Consider the following 23,152-nt stretch of genomic DNA (forward strand, 5'->3'; position numbering starts at 1 on the left):
TCTGATCCAGACTATGGGCGAGTCTAATCCAAATATGGGCGAGTCTAATCCAGAATATGGGCGAGTCTAATCCAGAATATGAGCGAGTCTGATGCAGAATATGAGCGAGTCTGATCCCGAATATGGGCGAGTCTAATACAGAATATGGGCGAGTCTGATCCAGAATATGGGCGAGTCTGATCCAGAATATGGGCGAGTCTGATCCAGAATATGGGCGAGTATGATCCAGAATATGGGCGCATCTGATCCAGAATATGGCCGAGTCTAATCCGGAATATGGGCGAGTCTGATCCAGAATATGGGCGAGTCTAATCCAGAATATGGGCGAGTCTGATCCAGAATATGGGCGAGTCTGATCCAGAATATGAGCGAGTCTAATCTAGAATATGGGCGAGTCTAATACAGAATATGGGCGAGTCTGATCCAGAATATGGGCGAGTCTGATCCAGAATATGGGCGAGTCTGATCCAGAATATGGGCGAGTCTGATCCAGAATATGGGCGAGTCTGATCCAGAATATGGGCGAGTCTAATCCAGAATATGGGCGAGTCTGATCCAGAATATGGGCGAGTCTGATCCAGAATATGGGCGAGTCTGATCCAGAATATGGGCGAGTCTGATCCAGAATATGGGCGAGTCTGATCCAGACTATGGGTGAGTCTGATCCAGAATATGGACGAGTCTGATCCAGAATATGGGCGAGTCTGATCCAGAATATGGGCGAGTCTGATCCAGAATATGGACGAGTCTGATCCAGAATATGGGCGAGTCTGATCCAGAATATGGGCGAGTCTGATCCAGAATATGGGTGAGTCTAATACAGAATATGGGCGAGTCTGATCCAGAATATGGGCGAGTCTGATCCAGAATATGGGCGAGTCTAATACAGAATATAGGCGAGTCTGATCCAGAATATGGGCGAGTCTGATCCAGAATATGGGCGAGTCTGATCCAGAATATGGGCGAGTCTGATCCAGAATATGGGCGAGTCTGATCCAGAATATGGGCGAGTCTAATACAGAATATGGGCGAGTCTAATACAGAATATGGGCGAGTCTGATCCAGAATATGGACGAGTCTGATCCAGAATATGGGCGAGTCTGATCCAGAATATGGGCGAGTCTGATCCAGAATATGGACGAGTCTGATCCAGAATATGGGCGAGTCTGATCCAGAATATGGGTGAGTCTAATACAGAATATGGGCGAGTCTGATCCAGAATATGGGCGAGTCTGATCCAGAATATGGGCGAGTCTAATACAGAATATAGGCGAGTCTGATCCAGAATATGGGCGAGTCTGATCCAGAATATGGGCGAGTCTGATCCAGAATATGGGCGAGTCTGATCCAGAATATGGGCGAGTCTGATCCAGAATATGGGCGAGTCTAATACAGAATATGGGCGCATCTGATCCAGAATATGGGCGAGTCTAATCCAGAATATGGGCGAGTCTGATCCAGAATATGGGCGAGTCTAATACAGAATATGGGCGCATCTGATCCAGAATATGGGCGCATCTGATCGAGAATATGTCCGAGTCTGATCCAGAATATGGGCGACTCTGATCCAGAATATGGGTATAAATAGTGCTACTGCAATTGTTTTCATTCAGGCCTCGGTCCACGTATACAAACTATAATGTGAACTACCCCAATGTCTTGAATTGATCAGTATGCTATCAGTTTAGCATACGGACAAGCACCCGGACATTTAATATGCTTATCTGAGAAAGACATAATAATGAATACATGTGTGTCTATATATTCACCCAAACAGGCAAGACAAAGGAAACAATTATAATGTATAGATTAAGAATAAGTAATAGACTGCTTCATTCCCATTCCAATTGCGTTATAATACAATAATGACATGCAAAGTATCATTCTCTAGGTAAAATCAGATTTTTTTTTTTAAAGTACAAAAGTACAATTTTGTGAACTGTCTGATGTGAATTTCTCATTAAGCACACAGGTTATTTGTGGCTTTCTGGCATAATTGCAATGTTTGCAGCACACGTAGTTCTCACTTAATTGGATAGATGCAGAGTTTATTATTACTCATTGAAGCTCGGTCCAGTAACATTTAGATGATCAGTTATGAAAGTGAGGATTAGACTGGAGGAAGTGCTGCTATGAAATAACTACTTTTTCAGCGCAGGTTCACCGGCTGGCATTATAACCCTTAGAGCATTTCCAGGTGAAGACATATTGTTATTTCCTTGATCATTAAAGGAAGAGCTGGAGGGTTCTACATGTGACATTTTCATAATCAGTGATCAATGCGTTGGTTTCTTTTCCCTCTGACCTTTTACATTCACTAATCTTAATACTCAGTTTACTTCCTAGAAAACCTGTTAATGCTCATTTAGAGTAAGAAACTTGAAAGCCACCAATAGCCATTAATACATTTAAGACATTTTGAAAATATAGAGATTTTTCGGTTTCTTTAAATTAAGTTAATCTAACTTAGCTACAACAGTCCAAGAAAAGTTCCACTGTCTTTTGTTTATTTTAGGATGTGCACATTCATGGGGGGCAGATTTTTAAAATTCTTCAAAAATTTTAACTTTTGAAGAAAAAAATTGGCCCCAAATATGGCGCAAAAATGGTAATTTCTGATTGAATACACTTTATAGAAAATATTAAGGTATAGCAGTGCAGTGGCTGTGCACATGTCCAATGAAAAAAAATCACAGCATGATTAATTTGCATCCGTAAATCAGTGCGCTCTCGGCCGTGCAAAGCCAATGAGTCTGTGGAAAAAAAATCAGACTGCACTCGGATAACATCTGAGTGAAGTATGATTGTCACGGACTGACAGAATGAAGAATATGGAGAAATCTTTTTTTCTCCATCTTCTCCTCATCTGAGAAAATTGGATCACAGTCTGATCACTCCCTCACTACACCCTGGTCACACTCTGATGATGCCCTCATCACACCCTGATCACGCCATGCTGCCCTGATCATGCTCTGATCACACCCTGATCACACCCTGATGATGCCATGCCGCCCTGATCATGCTCTGATCACACCCTGATCACACCCTGATGATGCCATGCCGCCCTGATCATGCTCTGATCACACCCTGATCCCACCATGATCACACCATGATCACACTTTGATTACGTCGTGCTGCCCAGATCACACTCTGATGACGCCATGATGCCCTGATCACACTCTAATGACACCATGCCACTCTGATCACACTCTGCTGACGCCGTGCCGCCCTTATCACACTCTGATCACGCCATGCTGCCCTGATTATGGTCTGATCACACTCTGATGACGCCATGCTGCCCTGATCATGGTCTGATCACACCCTGATGACACTGTGCCACCCTGATCACACTCTAATGACTCCATGCCACTCTGATCAGACTCTGATGATGCCATGCCGCTCTGATCACACCCTGATCACACTCTGATGACGCCGTGCCGCGCTGATCATGGTCTCATCGCACCCTGATCACACTCTGATGACACTGTGCCACCCTGATCACACTCTGATCACGCCATGCTGCCCTGATCATGGTCTGATCACACCCTGATGACGCCATGCTGCCCTGATCACACCCTGAACACACTCTGATGACGCCGTGCCACTCTGATCAGACTCGGATGATGCCATGCCGCTCTGATCACACCCTGATCACACTGTGATGACGCCGTGCCGCCCTGATCACACCCTGATCACACTCTAATGACGCCATGCCACTCTGATCAGACTCTGATGATGCCATGCCGCTCTGATCACACCCTGATCACACTCTGATGACGCCGTGCCGCCCTGATCATGTTCTCATCACACCCTGATCACAGTCTGATGACGCTGTGCAGCCCTGATCACACTGTGACCTGTGATGTGTCCCTAGCCTAAGGCTGTGTATCGTACTCAGGAAATATTAACAAACTGGTAATGGAATCATTGGTGGGAGATCTGATTTTGTAAATAATTTCATATGTAAAATACAGAACTGACACTTTATATGAATTTTATAGAATTATTATAACATTGTAACTTACTGGATCACTCCTTCCTTAATATGATTCTCTAATTCTTCAATAAATTTCTCTCCCCTCATCCAGTAGATCATTGGACCAGATTCTCCACTAAATCCGAAGAAGGCTCTGCAGAACACACTGAGTGGGCTGCCTGAGAAAATAAAAATAAAGAAATGACATTAAGTGCCTCTGCCCGCTGGTTGTTTGAACACAGAATTATGGCCTTTGCCAAAGTTCAGCCGGCACTTTGTGCCCAGTTTGACGTCTGCAGTGCTCATACATTGGCCTTAAAATGTGTTTGCGGCGTCACTTTATTTGAGTGCCTTTGTGCCCTCTATAGCTTACAAGTATATAATTTTTTCTGAAGCACACAATGCCATTCTGTTTTCAGAAAGTGTTCTTTACATAATTCTTCTCACCTTTTCTGGCAAAATATAAGTTACAATTGCCACATGTGCATGACTGAACAAGTAGCTGTTTGTTTTTCACCGTAGAAGCAAATAAAAGGTATAAAAAACCTATTCCTATAAAAAAAAGCTATAAAATGTAAAAATAAATGGATTGAATTCTATGAAACGCAAATAGGTTTTACTTTGAGGAGTATACGGCATCTGCCAGTGTTTATCATAAAAATATAATAAAATGGGTGGAATAGCAAAGATGATGATAAGAAATTCTTAAGATTCTGGAATTAAATCAACCAAACCTTGCCTTATAAAAATGAAAAAAAAAAAAAATATATATATATATATATATTCCATTCTTGCATCACCTCTCTGGCATGGCTGACACTGGTCTACTTGCCACCTACTGGCTGTGACTATGGAGGATTAGCAGGGGCTTGGTTGGTAAAATAGGGGATATTTTTAAGCTATGATCGCCCCGTGCTGGGATTGGTTATGCCCACCTTTCAACATCGATACAGTTATTTTTGCCACTAAAGTAGAATAACTCTGTGAATTGCAACATGCGAAACTTCGCTCTACATGAAACAATTACATCAAATCCAATGGAAGGCTTTGGTTGAAGTATGTGTAAGGGGAGTCTACGAAAGTGGCATTAGTTCCCTTCTGATAATTGTTAATACTCCCACACTTCTAGCTACTCCTGGAGCTTCTTTATATATGTCATCTACTTTCTGTGATCTTAAAGAGAATCTATCACCAGGTTTTTGCTATCTCATCTGAGATCAGCATAATATAGGGGAAGATTCCCTGATTCAAGTAATGTGTCACTTACTAGGCTGCTTGCTGTCATTTTGATAAAGTCACTGTTTTCTCAGCTGCCGACCTACCAGTTCTCTGAATGCTGAGCTCTGTATAACCCCGCCCACACCACTGATTGGCAGCTTTATGTGAGCACTGTGCATAGGTAGAAAGCTGCCAATCAATGGTGGGAGTGTGGTTACACTGAGCTCATTAATATGCTTGACTCCCTGGCAGTAGGTTTACTAATGTTCTAGTGATAAATTTGCTGTTTTATCAGCAGGAAATTATCAAAACTATAGCAAGAAGCTCAGTAAGAGACGCATCACTGGAATCGACGTCTGTCTCTACATTATGTTGCTCTTATTAGATAAGGTGGCAAAAACCCGATGATAGATTCCCTTTCAGGTTAGTTTTCACAAAGTTGTTTGCTACCATTGTAGGGTTTGTAGTAAAAGTATCCCAACAGTAAAAGTGTCCAAACACTAATGGCTAATGACCATCTAATGTGTTTCAGTCACTGTGTCCTGTGTCTCCACCTTAGCCACTTCCGTGTCTTTCCTCTCCTACTTCCTGCTCCCCGTTATCAGCTTCTCCCTTGGGCTGGCCCCTAATGCTCCCTGTATCGGGGATGGTCCACCAGGCCAGCTCACCCTTGGGAGGTTCGCTGTCGTGGTTCTGCGGGTTCACTTTTAGGAGATCTATAAGATCTAACAGTTTGTAGTAAAAGTATCCCAACATTAAAAGTGTCCAAACACTAATGGCTAATCACCATCTAATGTGTTTCACAAATGTGTTTTTAAAATGGACTCCTGTCAAACCAATCTAATCAGTTTTTATGAAGAGGTAAGCTATAGGCTGGACCACGGTGAGTCATTGGACGTGGTATATCTCGATTTTTCCAAAGCGTTTGATACCGTGCCGCACAAGAGGTTGGTACACAAAATGAGAATGCTTGGTCTGGGGGAAAATGTGTGTAAATGGGTTAGTAACTGGCTTAGTGATAGAAAGCAGAGGGTGGTTATAAATGGTATAGTCTCTAACTGGGTCGCTGTGACCAGTGGGGTACCGCAGGGGTCAGTATTGGGACCTGTTCTCTTCAACATATTCATTAATGATCTGGTAGAAGGTTTACACAGTAAAATATCGATATTTGCAGATGATACAAAACTATGTAAAGCAGTTAATACAAGAGAAGATAGTATTCTGCTACAGATGGATCTGGATAAGTTGGAAACTTGGGCTGAAAGGTGGCAGATGAGGTTTAACAATGATAAATGTAAGGTTATACACATGGGAAGAAGGAATCAATATCACCATTACACACTGAATGGGAAACCACTGGGTAAATCTGACAGGGAGAAGGACTTGGGGATCCTAGTTAATGATAAACTTACCTGGAGCAGCCAGTGCCAGGCAGCAGCTGCCAAGGCAAACAGGATCATGGGGTGCATTAAAAGAGGTCTGGATACACATGATGAGAGCATTATACTGCCTCTGTACAAATCCCTAGTTAGACCGCACATGGAGTACTGTGTCCAGTTTTGGGCACCGGTGCTCATGAAGGATATAATGGAACTAGAGAGAGTACAAAGGAGGGCAACAAAATTAATAAAGGGGATGGGAGAACTACAATACCCAAATAGATTAGCGAAATTAGGATTATTTAGTCTAGGAAAAAGACGACTGAGGGGCGATCTAATAACCATGTATAAGTATATAAGGGGACAATACAAATATCTCACTGAGGATCTGTTTATACCAAGGAAGGTCACGGGCACAAGGGGGCATTCTTTGCGTCTGGAGGAGAGAAGGTTTTTCCACCAACATAGAAGAGGATTCTTTACTGTTAGGGCAGTGAGAATCTGGAATTGCTTGCCTGAGGAGGTGGTGATGGCGAACTCAGTCGAGGGGTTCAAGAGAGGCCTGGATGTCTTCCTGGAGCAGAACAATATTGTATCATACAATTATTAGGTTCTGTAGAAGGACGTAGATCTGGGGATTTATTATGATGGAATATAGGCTGAACTGGATGGACAAATGTCTTTTTTCGGCCTTACTAACTATGTTACTATGTTACTATGTATGTTAGACATGTTGAATTTTAACATTTCCAAATTCTTGTGGGAAATAAGCTGCCATAAAAGGGGTAAAGCTGGTGCATATTTAGGGCTCTTAATTAAAGACACCTTTGTGCTCAGCTGGGCTGACCATGCATAAGTTTAGGGAAGGAGACTAGGAAGAATAACTGTCGGCCATATTGAGTGCGCATGTACAGGGAAGACTGGGCAGGATAACTGTTGGTCGTATTGAGTGCGCATGTACAGGGAAGACTGGGCAGAATAACTGTTGGTCGTATTGAGTGCGCATGTACAGGGAAGACTGGGCAGAATAACTGTTGGTCGTATTGAGTGCGCATGTACAGGGAAGACTGGGCAGAATAACTGTTGGTCGTATTGAGTGCGCATGTACAGGGAAGACTGGGCAGAATAACTGTTGGTTGAACTGATCATACATCTGCATGTGGAATAACAGCTGTAAGGTGAATACCAGTTTGTCAGGCAGCTATGGAAGGTATGTAGCCAACTTTATGGATGCAGCTGATCTGGACTGACCCAGGTTTTCTGGGGGGCCTAATGCATTTGCATGGTCTGCTCCTATGTAGATCTTTGGACTTCTATATTCTGTAATGAGCTATTATACTCGGAATGCTTTATATTTAATGACGTGTTCTGGTCAATTTTAAGAACATTTAGGACTTCCTAAAAGAAAACTCTAATTTCTGAATAAATATAAGGTTTGAGAGTCATTCTGATTTCTTCCCTGGAAGGCTTCAATAATTCATGACATAATCGGTAAGAAGAGAAACTTAACAATGTTTGTGATAATTGGCAAAAAAAAAGAGAAAAGGTACAAGGGCAAAATCTCTATATGTTACAAGGGGATGATCAGAAGGCTTGAAGACGCTTAACTGAAAGTAAACTTTGTGTCTTTAACCCCTTATCGATCTGCCCGCACCTATTAACTAGTTAAATGCCGCTGTCAAACGCAGACAGCGGCATTTAACTACCGCTTCCGGCCGGGCGGCCGGAAATGACGTCATCGCCGACCCCCGTCACATGATCGGGGGTCGGCGATGCTTGTGAATGGTAACCATAGAGGTCCTTGAGACCTCTATGGTTACTGATTGCCCGTCGCTGTGAGCGCCACCCTGTGGTCGGCGCTCACAGCACACGTGCAATTCTGCTACATAGCAGCGATCAGCAGATCGCTGCTATGTAGCAGAGCCGATCGTGCTATGCTTGCTTCTAGCCTCTCATGGAGGCTATTGAAGCATGGCAAAAGTTAAAAAAAAAAGTTTAAAAAAATGTGAAAAAAATAAAAAAAACATAAAAGTTTAAATCACCCCCCTTTCGCCCCAATCAAAATAAATCAATAAAAAAAATATCAAATCTACGCATATTTGGTATCGCCGCGCTCAGAATCGCCCGATCTATCAATTAAAAAAAAGTATTAACCTGATCGCTAAACAGCGTAGCGGGAAAAAAATTCGAAACGCCAGAATTACGTTTTTTTGGTCGCCGCGACATTGCATTAAAATGCAGTAACGGGCGATCAAAAGAACATATCTGCACCGAAATGCTATCATTAAAAACGTCATCTCGGCACGCAAAAAATAAGCCCTCAACCGACCCCAGGTGATGAAAAATGGAGACGCTACGAGTATCGGAAAATGGCGCAACTTTTTTTTTTTTTTTTTTGCAAAGTTTGGAATTTTTTTTCACCACTTAGATAAAAAATAACCTAGTCATGTTTGGTGTCTATGAACTCGTAATGACCTGGAGAATCATAATGGCAGGTCATTTTTAGCATTTAGTGAACCTAGCAAAAAAGCCAAACAAAAAACCAATGTGGGATTGCACTTTTTTTGCAATTTCACCGCACTTGGAATTTTTTTCCCGTTTTCTAGTACACGACATGCTAAAACCAATGATGTCGTTCAAAAGTACAACTCGTCCCGCAAAAAATAAGCCCTCACATGGCCAAATTGACAGAAAAATAAAAAAGTTATGGCTCTGGGAAGGAGGGGAGCGAAAAACGAACACGGAAAAACGAAAAATCCCCTGGTCATGAAGGGGTTAAACAATATATTTCTACACAGGGTCATATTCATCAAATGGAGCGGAAGAAGAGTTGCAGCAGGTCCTCGTTTACAATTCGAGAAGTTCTTTGGATGGATGCACTCTTCGGGAATTGGCTCCCATTCCATTCTCATCTATAACCATACTGGATTGCTGGCAGTAACAACTTAGACTGTCCTCACATGCTACAATCCAGTAAAGTAGACTTCTGTTTCACAATGTTTCTCATTCAAGCACATGCAAGATGTAATAGTGTTCCACTTCTAAGTATTATTTCTATGTTCACGTTGCAGCCAGTCTCCCAGCCCATCCACATTCAGAGCTGCATTTGTAATTCTGCTGGCTTTCCCCTAGTTCTGAGCTTAGCATGGTCGTCCGAGCATAAAATTGTAAGAGGATTTTCTATGTGAATCTTTATTCTGAAAGATTTACTTCAATATTTTTCTATTTAAAAGTTTTTTGTTAATGCTTTTTATATATATAGTATCTATTTTGTAAATATGATAGAGCCGAGAGTGAAATGTATTATAGGAGCTAAAATAATCGGTTGTGATTGATATGAAACAGGAACCATAAGAATTACAAAATTATCGTAAAATAAACCAAATGCGCAATGAATAAACTTTAAGTGAATCTGTCAGCAGGGTTTGCTTTGTAATCTGAGGTAGGAGCTGAAACACTGATTTCAGCAATGTATCCCCGAATAGGCTGTGTACTGTTGTTACAATACAATGAATGTTTTATCACCAGGTGATTATCACTGCCCATACTAGCTGTCCATGTGAGACCTGTTCCAGCTCCACCACCACTGATTAATAGCTTACCGTCAATATACAAGGCACACAGAAAGCTGAGGTGTGGGCGGTGGCAGCTTGCTCAGGTCTGCTACATGCTTCATCTAAGAACTCTGATTGTATCACAACTTCTTCACCCAGTGAACTAAGTAATACATCACTGGAATCAGGGTCTCTTTTCCTACATTATGCCACTTCTAGATGAGGTAGAAAAATCTTGGTGACAGATTCCTTTTAAACAGTCTTAATGTAAGATTTTCTATAATTTTATTTTTGTATCATCTGTGCAACTCCTTCACAAAGATGGCTATCCTGCAGCTTTAGAATTGCATCAGACAGCACACTGGTCCTAGCTAGGATGGCTCCCTCTCTGCATGCCTTCTCCCTTCTCTCAGTGCTAGGATAGCACAACAAACACCCAGTGTTCAGGGGGCCGAACCCGAACAGTAACATGGACTTCCTGGTGAAGTCCATGCCCGAACAGTAGGTGTGGACGCCCAACTTTAATGTTCGGGTTCACCAATTTCTGTTCTCAACATAGGTTTCAGAGTTCATCAATATTTTCTGTTTTTCATTTCTCGTTATTAAGCAACAGACTAAGGCTGCCGTCACACTAGCAGTATGTGGTCAGTATTTTACCTCAGTATTTGTAAGCCAAAACCAGGAGTGGAACAATTAGAGGAAAAGTATAATAGAAACATATGCACCACTTCTGGATTTATCACCCACTCCTGGTTTTGTCTTACAAATACTGATGTAAAATACTGACCAAATACTGATAGTGTGACGGCAGCCTTAAGCAGCATTATCAAAACCTGTCAGCTGTTCTTCATGAGAAATCCCAGCTCTTTCCACATTACATTGCACATATGCTTAATGTACTGTATATTATCATTAGTTTATTAAATACCATACCTTACTCTGGGGATGTGTCCATATACTTTTACATACCAACAGCGTCGGACTGGAGCACCTTGGGCCCACCAGAGAATATCATTCTTGGGTCCCACTATGTACGTACATAGAAATAGATACAAGACCACCAATTGTGCGGTAAAAAGCGCTAATATCAGGGTATAATATAAGGTAGTACACGTTTTAATTATGTAGCAAGGGTTGGGGTAGCCCCCTCGCAGAATATAATTTAGCCCCCTCACAGAATATAATTTAGCCCCCTCATAAAATATAACGCAGTGCCCTCTAATAGAATATAATGCAGCACCCCACAAAATATAATGCCACCCCCTCAGGTATAAAGCAGTCCCCACCATAGAATATAATGTGGCACCCTCATAGGGTATAATGCAGCCCCCTCATATAGTAAAATGCAGCCACCACAGAATATAATGTAGTCAACTGAGATAATGCAGCCCCACCACAGAATATAATGCAGCCCCCCCATAGAGTATACTGTAGCCCCTCACATAGTATGATGTAGCCCCCATAATATAATGTAGTCCCCTGAGAATAATGCAGTCCCCCCACAGAATATAATGTAGCCCCCTCATAAAGTATAATGCAGCCCCTCTCCACCCCCATCATTGTCCTCATCACCATCTCCATCATTGACTTCTCCCCCACCACCCCTATCATTTTCCCCCACCACCTTCATAACTGCTCATTCCACCACCTTCATCATTGCCTCCCCCACCATCATTGCCTTCCCTCACCCTCATTGCCTATCACCTCCATCATTCCCTCCCTCACCATGATTGCCCATCACCTCCATCATTGTCTCCCCCATCATCACTGCCCATCACTTCCATCATTGCCTCCCCACCACAACCCTACGACCATCATTGCCCATCACCTCAATCATTGTCATCACCTCCATCATTGTCTCCCCCACCAATATCATTGTCCTTTACCACACACACACAGCTCACCGCAGCTCATCACACACACACACTCTCTCTCACACACACACACACACACACTCTCTCTCTCTCACACACACACGCTCTCTCTCTCTCACACACACACACTCTCTCTCTCACACACACACTCTCTCTCACACACACACACACTCACACACCTCACATACACACTCTCTCACACACACACATACACAGACACGAAGGCAGGCACGCAGCACAGCTCACCTCCCCGCAGCAGCAGCTCATTCCAGCAGTCTCTTCCTCGCTGGATTCCTGGAAGCTTTCTGACTGAGACAGCAGCACGCTGGATGATGACATCATCCAGCTGGGCTGTCTCAGACAGGAAGCAGGACGCCGAGAGGTGAGCTGCTCTGGGAGTCTGTGTCCCTGCGTGTGTATGTGTGCGGTGCCGTGTGTGTGTGTGTGGGTGTGCGGTACTTTGTGAGTGTGTGTGTGTGGGGTGCAGCTTTACATGCGGGCAGTGTTAGCTGCACCCTGCGGCTAACGCTGCCCGCTATTAAAGAGAAATGGTATTCACACTTCTACACGCCCATAGGGGCGTGGGGAAGCGTGAATATTCATTTGGCTTTAGCAGCGGGGACAGGATACTGTCTCCTGCTGCTGCTACTGGCACAGGGCGGGCCCCCTTGACTCAGGGGCCCTATAGCCACTGGCAAGGGGCCCTGGAGCAGTGGGGGACCTAGGCAGTTGCTGGCCAGTATGCCAGCAGGTGTCAGTGCTTGGGCCCACCGGAGAATCCTCCGGTTCTCCGGTGGGCCAGTCCGAGCCTGCATACCAATGTGTACCAATAAAATTTTTTAAAAAGTTGAGATTTTAGTTTCAGTATTTACTTTTTTTTTTACACAGTAATATGGAAACTTTAGAAATCTTGATGAATACCATTACACAAGGAACACGGAGAAGACATTATTGTTAGAAATTAATGAGCGTTTGTGTACATGAGACACATAGCCCCGGTCACATCTATGTTTTCTGTGGCTTTCTGAAGGAGAGACTATAAAATGTCAAAAACATCAGTCTCCAAAACAAATAGGTCAAAACTTAGCAGAGAAAAGAAGCACTCAATAGAAATGACACGAAAGGCATCTTAAAGCCTTGACCTAAACAACTAGGAGCTGCACAAAGGAACAGAATCATACTGGCTTTAGCAAGTCATAATATAAATTATGTATAATTGTGCCATATGTCACAAGTCTGATGGGGAATCCCACAAACACAAAAAAGGAAAATACTCTCACATCTGCTGCCTTGTCAGACTACAATACTGGAAAACATGAGTGCTCAAAGCTGCTGCTCATCCCTTCTGACCTTTTCTGACATGCAACACTTGAAAGAGAAAAGTTTTATTCACAATCGCATGCATGGTGGCACACATTGCTGTCACAAGACTACATGATGGGCGCTGCGACCATGCACATCACATGCTGTGTAAATAGTGGGGGCGAGCAGGGTTGCCAACTCAACAGGCAGTAAAGATGGGGCACTTTCATTTTGACTCATGTCGAAAAAGTTTTTTAATGATCTCATTATTTTACAGCTCACAGTAAATGCAATGGTCTTCATATCAGTTTCCTGATATTAACATTAAAGGGAACCTGTCACCCCGTTTTTTCAGATTGAGATAAAAATACTGTTAAATAGGGCCTGCGCTGTGCATTACAATAGTGTATGTAGTGTACCCTGATTCCCCACCTATGCTGCGAAATACATTACCAAAGTCGACGTTTTCGCCTGTCAATCAGGCTGGTCGGGTGGGCGTGGTGACATCGCTGTTTCTTCCCCAGCTTTCCGTTGGTGGCGTAGTGGTGTGCGCATGTCTAAGTGCCGAATCCACTTCGCGCAGGTGAAGAAAAAGCGCGCGATCTGCGCTATTACCCTTGTCATCGGTGGAGGCGGCCATCTTCCTGAGGCCGCGCGTGCGCAGATGGAGTGCTCTGCTGCACGGGGCTTAAGAAAAATGGCGCACGCGCGGCATCCCGTGGCCATTTTTCTGAAGCCCCGTGCAGCAGAGCACTCCATCTGCGCACGCGCGGCCTCAGGAAGATGGCCGCCCCCACCGATGACAAGGGTAATAGCGCAGATCGCGCCCTTTTTCTTCACCTGCGCGAAATAGAGTTATTTGCATCTCAGCATTTAATGGTAGAGATAGAAACCATTTAGTCCAGCTTTAACCATGTGAAGGTGGAGCTGTGGGATCAGCAAAGAACAGTTGAGCTATGCTCATTTCCTAAATCATAAGAAGGAATACATATATCTAGGCTGATTCTGTAGCGCCACCTTCGATGGTCAGAGTTGGATGGAGTTAATCATGTCTCCGTCATCATGATATGCTCAGATGAAATAAACCCTTTAATTAAGAATAAAAGGGAACATTCTTTATTGCTCCAATGCACCAGTGATACTGGCTGACTAATTGTAACTAATCTTGTAGTACCATGAATGCAGTTATTAGACAGGCGGGAGAAAGACCTTACTGCAGCTGTCCAGGTTGCACATATGAAGTGTGCCCTGTGTCCTAATTCACATGGCGTGCATACCTTCTTATGCATATGACTATTAAGGATGAGTGGACCTGTGCAAGTTTGGGTCCTGATACCCAACCGAACTTTAGTCCAAAGTTCAGTTCTGTTACCAGAACTGTACCCGAACATAAACCTGAGCTCCATTTCAATTGATGGGGACCCAAACTTTGGAGCCCGAAAATTCTCTCGCTCTCCCTCTCTTCCCGCATTTCCCTCAGTCCTCTGAACATTAAAACGGACTTCTGGGAGAAGTCTGTTATGATACAGTGGTCTAGGAGCAACATGGAACGAGCTCTGAAGGAAGTGGTAACTGTACTGACCGCAGTCCCTAAGCTCAACACAACACTAGAAGTAGCCGTGGAATGTGTTATGAATAGGTAATTCAGAACCACAATGGACCTTGAAGTTCAGAGCACACAAAGTGACCTGACAATAACCAAAAAACATAGGACGAGCTCTGAGACGTGGAAACTCTGCTGACCGCAATCCCTAATCCTATCCAACCACACTAGAAGCAGCCGTGGATTGCGCCTAACGCTCCCTATGCAACTCGGCACAGCCTGAGAAACTAACTAGCCCTGAAGATAGAAAAATAAGCCTACCTTGCCTCAGAGAAATGCCCCAAAGGAAAAGGCAGCCCCCCACATATAATGACTGTGAGTTAAGATGAAATTACAAACGCAGAGATGAAATAGATTTAGCAAAGTGAGGCCCAACTTACTGAACAGACCGAGGATAGGAAAGATTGCTTTGCGGTCAACACAAAACCCTACAAACAACCACGCAGAGGGGGCAAAAAGACCCTCCGCACCGACTAACGGTACGGAGGTGCTCCCTCTGCGTCCCAGAGCTTCCAGCAAGCAAGAAAAACCAATATAGCAAGCTGGACAGAAAAAACAGCAAACAAAAACAACACAAGCAAAACTTAGCTTATGCAGGATAGAAAGGCCACAGGAACGATCCAGGAGGAAGCAAGACCAATACTAGAACATTGACTGGAGGCCAGGATCAAAGCACTAGGTGGAGTTAAATAGAGCAGCACCTAACGACTTAACCTCATCACCTGAGGAAGGAAACTCAGAAGCCGCAGTACCACTCACATCCACCAACGGAAGCCAGTAGACAGAATCAGCCGAAGTACCACTTGTGACCACAGGAGGGAGCTCGACCACAGAATTCACAACAGTACCCCCCCCTTGAGGAGGGGTCACCGAACCCTCACCAGAGCCCCCATGCCGACCAGGATGAGCCATATGAAAGGCACGAACAAGATCGGCAGCATGGACATCAGAGGCAAAGACCCAGGAATTATCTTCCTGACCATAACCCTTCCACTTAACCAGATACTGGAGTTTCCGTCTCGAAACACGAGAATCCAAAATCTTCTCCACTATATACTCCAACTCCCCCTCCACCAAAACCGGGGCAGGAGGATCAACAGATGGAACCATAGGTGCCACGTATCTCCGCAACAATGACCTATGGAATACGTTATGGATGGAAAAAGAATCTGGAAGGGTCAAACGAAAAGACACAGGATTAAGAACCTCAGAAATCCTATACGGACCAATGAAACGAGGCTTAAACTTAGGAGAGGAAACCTTCATAGGAATATAACGAGATGACAACCAAACCAAATCCCCAACACGAAGTCGGGGACCCACACAACGTCTGCGATTAGCGAAACGTTGAGCCTTCTCCTGGGACAAGGTCAAATTGTCCACTACATGAGTCCAAATCTGCTGCAACCTGTCCACCACAGTATCCACACCAGGACAGTCCGAAGACTCAACCTGCCCTGAAGAGAAACGAGGATGGAACCCAGAATTGCAGAAAAACGGCGAAACCAAGGTAGCTGAGCTGGCCCGATTATTAAGGGCGAACTCAGCCAACGGCAAAAAGGACACCCAATCATCCTGATCAGCAGAAACAAAGCATCTCAGATATGTTTCCAAGGTCTGATTGGTTCGTTCAGTCTGGCCATTTGTCTGAGGATGGAAAGCTGAGGAAAAAGACAAATCAATGCCCATCCTAGCACAAAAGGCTCGCCAAAACCTCGAAACAAACTGGGAACCTCTGTCAGAAACGATGTTCTCTGGAATGCCATGTAAACGAACCACATGCTGGAAGAACAATGGCACCAAATCAGAGGAGGAAGGTAATTTAGACAAGGGTACCAAATGGATCATCTTAGGGAAGCGATCACAAACCACCCAAATGACAGACATTTTTTGAGAGACGGGGAGATCCGAAATAAAATCCATAGAGATATGTGTCCAAGGCCTCTTCGGGACCGGCAAGGGCAAAAGCAACCCACTGGCACGAGAACAGCAGGGCTTAGCCCGAGCACAAATCCCACAGGACTGCACAATAGAACGCACATCCCGCGACAGAGACGGCCACCAAAAGGATCTAGCCACTAAATCTCTGGTACCAAAGATTCCAGGATGACCAGCCAACACCGAACAATGAACCTCAGAGATAACTTTATTCGTCCACCTATCAGGGACAAACAGTTTCTCCGCTGTGCAACGATCAGGTTTATTAGCCTGAAATTTTTGCAGCACCCGCCGCAAATCAGGGGAGATGGCAGACACAATTACTCCCTCTTTGAGAATACCCGCCGGCTCAGACAAACCCGGAGAGTCGGGCACAAAACTCCTAGACAGGGCATCCGCCTTCACATTGGCATACACCCACGAGTACTAAGAGAACTAAGTAATGTAATAGATAAACCATTATTTCTTATTTTTAGGGACTCTATAGCGACAGGGTCTGTTCCGCAGGACTGGCGCATAGCAAATGTGGTGCCAATATTCAAAAAGGGCTCTAAAAGTGAACCTGGAAATTATAGGCCAGTAAGTCTAACCTCTATTGTTGGTAAAATATTTGAAGGGTTTCTGAGGGATGTTATTCTGGATTATCTCAATGAGAATAACTGTTTAACTCCATATCAGCATGGGTTTATGAGAAATCGCTCCTGTCAAACCAATCTAATCAGTTTTTATGAAGAGGTAAGCTATAGGCTGGACCACGGTGAGTCATTGGACGTGGTATATCTCGATTTTTCCAAAGCGTTTGATACCGTGCCTCACAAGAGGTAGGTACACAAAATGAGAATGCTTGGTCTGGGGGAAAATGTGTGTAAATGGGTTAGTAACTGGCTAAGTGATAGAAAGCAGAGGGTGGTTATAAATGGTATAGTCTCTAACTGGGTCGCTGTGACCAGTGGGGTACCGCAGGGGTCAGTATTGGGACCTGTTCTCTTCAACATATTCATTAATGATCTGGTAGAAGGTTTACACAGTAAAATATCGATATTTGCAGATGATACAAAACTATGTAAAGCAGTTAATACAAGAGAAGATAGTATTCTGCTACAGATGGATCTGGATAAGTTGGAAACTTGGGCTGAAAGGTGGCAGATGAGGTTTAACAATGATAAATGTAAGGTTATAAACATGGGAAGAAGGAATCAATATCACCATTACACACTGAATGGGAAACCACTGGGTAAATCTGACAGGGAGAAGGACTTGGGGATCCTAGTTAATGATAAACTTACCTGGAGCAGCCAGTGCCAGGCAGCAGCTGCCAAGGCAAACAGGATCATGGGGTGCATTAAAAGAGGTCTGGATACACATGATGAGAGCATTATACTGCCTCTGTACAAATCCCTAGTTAGACCGCACATGGAGTACTGTGTCCAGTTTTGGGCACCGGTGCTCAGGAAGGATATAATGGAACTAGAGAGAGTACAAAGGAGGGCAACAAAATTAATAAAGGGGATGGGAGAACTACAATACCCAGATAGATTAGCGAAATTAGGATTATTTAGTCTAGAAAAAAGACGACTGAGGGGCGATCTAATAACCATGTTTAAGTATATAAGGGGACAATACAAATATCTCGCTGAGGATCTGTTTATACCAAGGAAGGTGACGGGCACAAGGGGGCATTCTTTGCGTCTGGAGGAGAGAAGGTTTTTCCACCAACATAGAAGAGGATTCTTTACTGTTAGGGCAGTGAGAATCTGGAATTGCTTGCCTGAGGAGGTGGTGATGGCGAACTCAGTCGAGGGGTTCAAGAGAGGCCTGGATGTCTTCCTGGAGCAGAACAATATTGTATCATACAATTATTAGGTTCTGTAGAAGGACGTAGATCTGGGGATTTATTATGATGGAATATAGGCTGAACTGGATGGACAAATGTCTTTTTTCGGCCTTACTAACTATGTTACTATGTTACTATGTTACATTTTTAGAGCCCGGAAGGTACGAAACCACAAAGTCAAAACGGGAGAAAGAAAGCGACCAACGAGCCTGTCTAGGATTCAACCGTTTGGCAGACTCGAGATAAGTCAAGTTCTTGTGATCAGTCAAGACCACCACGCGATGCTTAGATCCTTCAAGCCAATGACGCCACTCCTCGAATGCCCACTTCATGGCCAGCAACTCTCGATTGCCAACATCATAATTTCACTCAGCAGGCGAAAACTTCCTGGAAAAGAAGGCGCACGGCTTCATCACCGAGCAATCAGAACCTCTTTGTGACAAAACAGCCCCTGCTCCAATTTCAGAAGCATCAACCTCGACCTGGAACGGAAGCGAAACATCTGGTTGACACAACACAGGGGCAGAAGAAAAACAACGCTTTAACTCTTGAAAAGCTTCCACAGCAGCAGAAGACCAATTGACCACATCAGCACCCTTCTTGGTCAAATCGGTCAATGGTTTAGCAATACTAGAAAAATTACAGATGAAGCGACGATAAAAATTAGCAAAGCCCAGGAACTTTTGCAGACTCTTCAGAGATGTCGGCTGAGTCCAATCACAAATGGCCTGGACCTTAACAGGGTCCATCTCGATAGTAGAAGGGGAAAAAATGAACCCCAAAAATGAAACCTTCTGAACACCAAAGAGACACTTTTATCCCTTCACAAACAAAGAATTAGCACGCAGGACCTGGAACACCATTCTGACTTGCTTCACATGAGACTCCCAATCATCCGAGAAGACCAAAATATCATCCAAGTATACAATCAGGAATTTATCCAGGTACTCTCGGAAGATGTCATGCATAAAGGACTGAAATACTGATGGAGCATTGGCAAGTCCGAATGGCATAACCAGGTACTCAAAATGGCCCTCGGGCGTATTAAATGCAGTTTTCCATTCATCGCCCCGTTTAATACGCACAAGATTATATGCACCACGAAGATCTATCTTGGTGAACCAACTAGCCCCCTTAATCCGAGCAAACAAATCAGATAGCAGCGGCAAGGGGTACTGAAATTTGACCGTGATTTTATTTAGAAGGTGGTAATCAATACAAGGTCTCAGCGAACCATCCTTCTTGGCCACAAAAAAGAACCCTGCTCCCAATGGCGATGACGACGGGCGAATATGACCCTTCTCCAAGGATTCTTTTACGTAACTCCGCATAGCGGCGTGCTCAGGTACAGATAAATTAAACAGTCGACCCTTAGGAAACTTACTATCAAATCGATAGCACAATCACAATCCCTATGTGGAGGTAGGGCATTGGACTTGGGCTCATCGAATACATCCCGGTAATCAGACAAGAACTCTGGGACCTCAGAAGGGGTGGATGATGAGATAGACAGAAATGGAACATCACCATGTACCCCCTGACATCCCCAGCTGGACACAGACATTGATTTCCAATCTAATACTGGGTTATGGGCTTGTAGCCATGGCAACCCCAACACGACCACATCATGCAGATTATGCAACACCAGAAAGCGAATATCCTCCTGGTGCGCAGGAGCCATGCACATGGTCAGCTGGGTCCAATACTGAGGCTTATTCTTGGCCAAAGGCGTAGCATCAATTCCTCTCAATGGAATAAGACACTGCAAGGGCTCCAAGACAAACCCACAGCGCCTAGCAAACTCCAAGTCCATTAAATTCAGGGCAGCGCCTGAATCCACAAATGCCATGACAGAATAGGAAGACAAAGAGCAGATCAAAGTAACGGACACAAGAAATTTCGACTGTACCGTACCAATGGTGGTAGACTTAGCGAACCGCTTAGTGCGCTTAGGACAATCGGAGATAGCATAAGTGGAATCACCACAGTAGAAACACAGCCCATTCTGACGTCTGTTTTCTTGCCTTTCAGCTCTGGTCAAAGTCCTATCGCACTGCATAGGCTCAGGTTTATGCTCAGATAATACCGCCAAATGGTGCACAGATTTACGCTCACGCAAGCGTCGACCGATCTGAATGGCCAAAGACATAGACTCATTCAGACCAGCAGGCATAGGAAATCCCACCATGACATCCTTAAGGGCTTCAGAGAGACCCTTTCTGAAAATAGCTGCCAGCGCACATTCATTCCATTGAGTGAGCACGGACCACTTTCTAAACTTCTGACAATAAATCTCTATCTCATCCTGACCCTGACACAGAGTCAGTAAATTTTTCTCTGCCTGATTCACTGAATTAGGTTCATCGTACAGTAATCCGAGCGCCAGAAAAAACGCATCAATATTACATAATGCAGGATCTCCTGGCGCAAGGGAAAATGCCCAGTCTTGAGGGTCGCCACGTAATAAAGAAATAATGATCTTTACTTGTTGAACTGGGTCACCAGAGGAGCGAGGTTTCAAAGCCAGAAACAGTTTGCAATTATTTTTGAAACTCAGAAATTTAGCTCTATCTCCAGAAAACAAATCAGGAATAGGAATTCTTGGTTCTAACATAGAATTCTGAGCCACAAAGTCTTGAATATTTTGTACTCTTGCAGTGAAATGATCCACACATGAAGACAGACCTTTAATGTCCATCACTACACCTGTGTCCTGAACCACCCAAATGTCTAGGGAAAAAAAAAGGCAAAACACAGTGCAAAGAGAAAAAAATGGTCTCAGAACTTCTTTTTTCCCTCTATTGAGAAGCATTAGTACTTTGGGCCTCCAGTACTGTTATGAATACGTAATTCAGAACCACAATGGACCTTGAAGTTCAGAGCACACAAAGTGACCTGACAATAACCAAAAAACATAGGACGAGCTCTGAGATGTGGAAACTCTGCTGACTGCAATCCCTAATCCTATCCAACCACACTAGAAGCAGCCGTGGATTGCGCCTAACGCTCCCTATGCAACTCGGCACAGCCTGAGAAACTAACTAGCCCTGAAGATAGAAAAATAAGCCTACCTTGCCTCAGAGAAATACCCCAAAGGAAAAGGCAGCCCCCCACATATAATGACTGTGAGTAAAGATGAAATTACAAACGCAGAGATGAAATAGATTTAGCAAAGTGAGGCCCAACTTACTGAACAGACCGAGGATAGGAAAGATTGCTTTGCGGTCAAAACAAAACCCTACAAACAACCACGCAGAGGGGGCAAAAAGACCCTCCGCACCGACTAACGGTACGGAGGTGCTCCCTCTGCGTCCCAGAGCTTCCAGCAAGCAAGAAAAACCAATATAGCAAGCTGGACAGAAAAAACAGCAAACAAAAACAACACAAGCAAAACTTAGCTTATGCAGGATAGAAAGGCCACAGGAACGATCCAGGAGGAAGCAAGACCAATACTAGAACATTGACTGGAGGCCAGGATCAAAGCACTAGGTGGAGTTAAATAGAGCAGCACCTAACGACTTAACCTCATTACCTGAGGAAGGAAACTCAGAAGCCGCAGTACCACTCACATCCACCAACGGAAGCCCATAGACAGAATCAGCCGAAGTACCACTTGTGACCACAGGAGGGAGCTCGACCACAGAATTCACAACAGGAATGCTCCTAACTCTCCCTAGGCATCTCGTCACAGCCTAAGAGCTAATTACCCCTAAAGATAGAAGCAGGAAAGCTATCTTGCCTCAGAGAAAATCCCCAAAGGATAGATTAGCCCCCCACAAATAATGACTGTGAGTGGAGAGGGAAAAGACATACACAGAATGAAACCAGGATGAGCACAGGAGGCCAGTCTAACTAAATAGATAGGACAGGATGGAATACTGTGCGGTCAGTATAAAACACTACAAAAATCCACGCAGAGTTTACAAAAAATCTCCACACCTGACTAAAGGTGTGGAGGGCAAATCTGCCTCCCAGAGCTTCCAGCAAGACAGAATTAATTCACACTGATAAGCTGGACAAACATAGAAAGCACAGAATGGATAAGTCCACAATCTATGGACAGAATAGGGCAAGCAAAAACTTAGCTTAGCTGAACTGGTCAGTATAACAGGGAACTCCAAAGAGATGTGAATCCAACCAGGAACCATTTACAAGTGGCACTGGCTGAAGATAGAGCCAGACTAAAATAGCCAAGCAGAAGAGACGATAAGTGGAGGCAGCTGATGACAGCTAACTCCAAGGAGCAGCCATACCACTAGAAAACACAAGAGGGAGCCCAAGAGCAGAACTCACAAAAGTGCCACTTACAACCACCGGAGGGAGCCCAAGAGCGGAATTCACAACAGAAGTCTGTGTTCAGAGTTTACCTCCGGACACTAACTGTCCAGTATGAACCGAAAATTTTTAAGTTCAGTTGTGCTCATTTAACCCAACTGGTAGCATCAGCTATACATTAGAACACTTAAAGGGAATC

The 23,152-nt window shown here is 44.2% G+C and overlaps 1 protein-coding gene across 1 annotated transcript in view; it reads right to left on the reverse strand.

The window, feature by feature from the left end:
- The window catches only part of IL1RAPL2 (interleukin 1 receptor accessory protein like 2), a 1,239,912-nt gene that overhangs the window by 88,419 nt on the left and 1,128,341 nt on the right, over window positions 1-23,152 (reverse strand). Inside the window, exon 7 of the mRNA XM_069747077.1 lies at window positions 4,026-4,155. Within this exon, the coding sequence (XP_069603178.1) occupies window positions 4,026-4,155 (130 nt within the window). The remainder of the gene's footprint in view (window positions 1-4,025; window positions 4,156-23,152) is intronic.

This window comes from Ranitomeya imitator, chromosome 2, assembly GCF_032444005.1.
Source record: "Ranitomeya imitator isolate aRanImi1 chromosome 2, aRanImi1.pri, whole genome shotgun sequence".
NCBI lineage: Eukaryota > Metazoa > Chordata > Amphibia > Anura > Dendrobatidae > Ranitomeya > Ranitomeya imitator.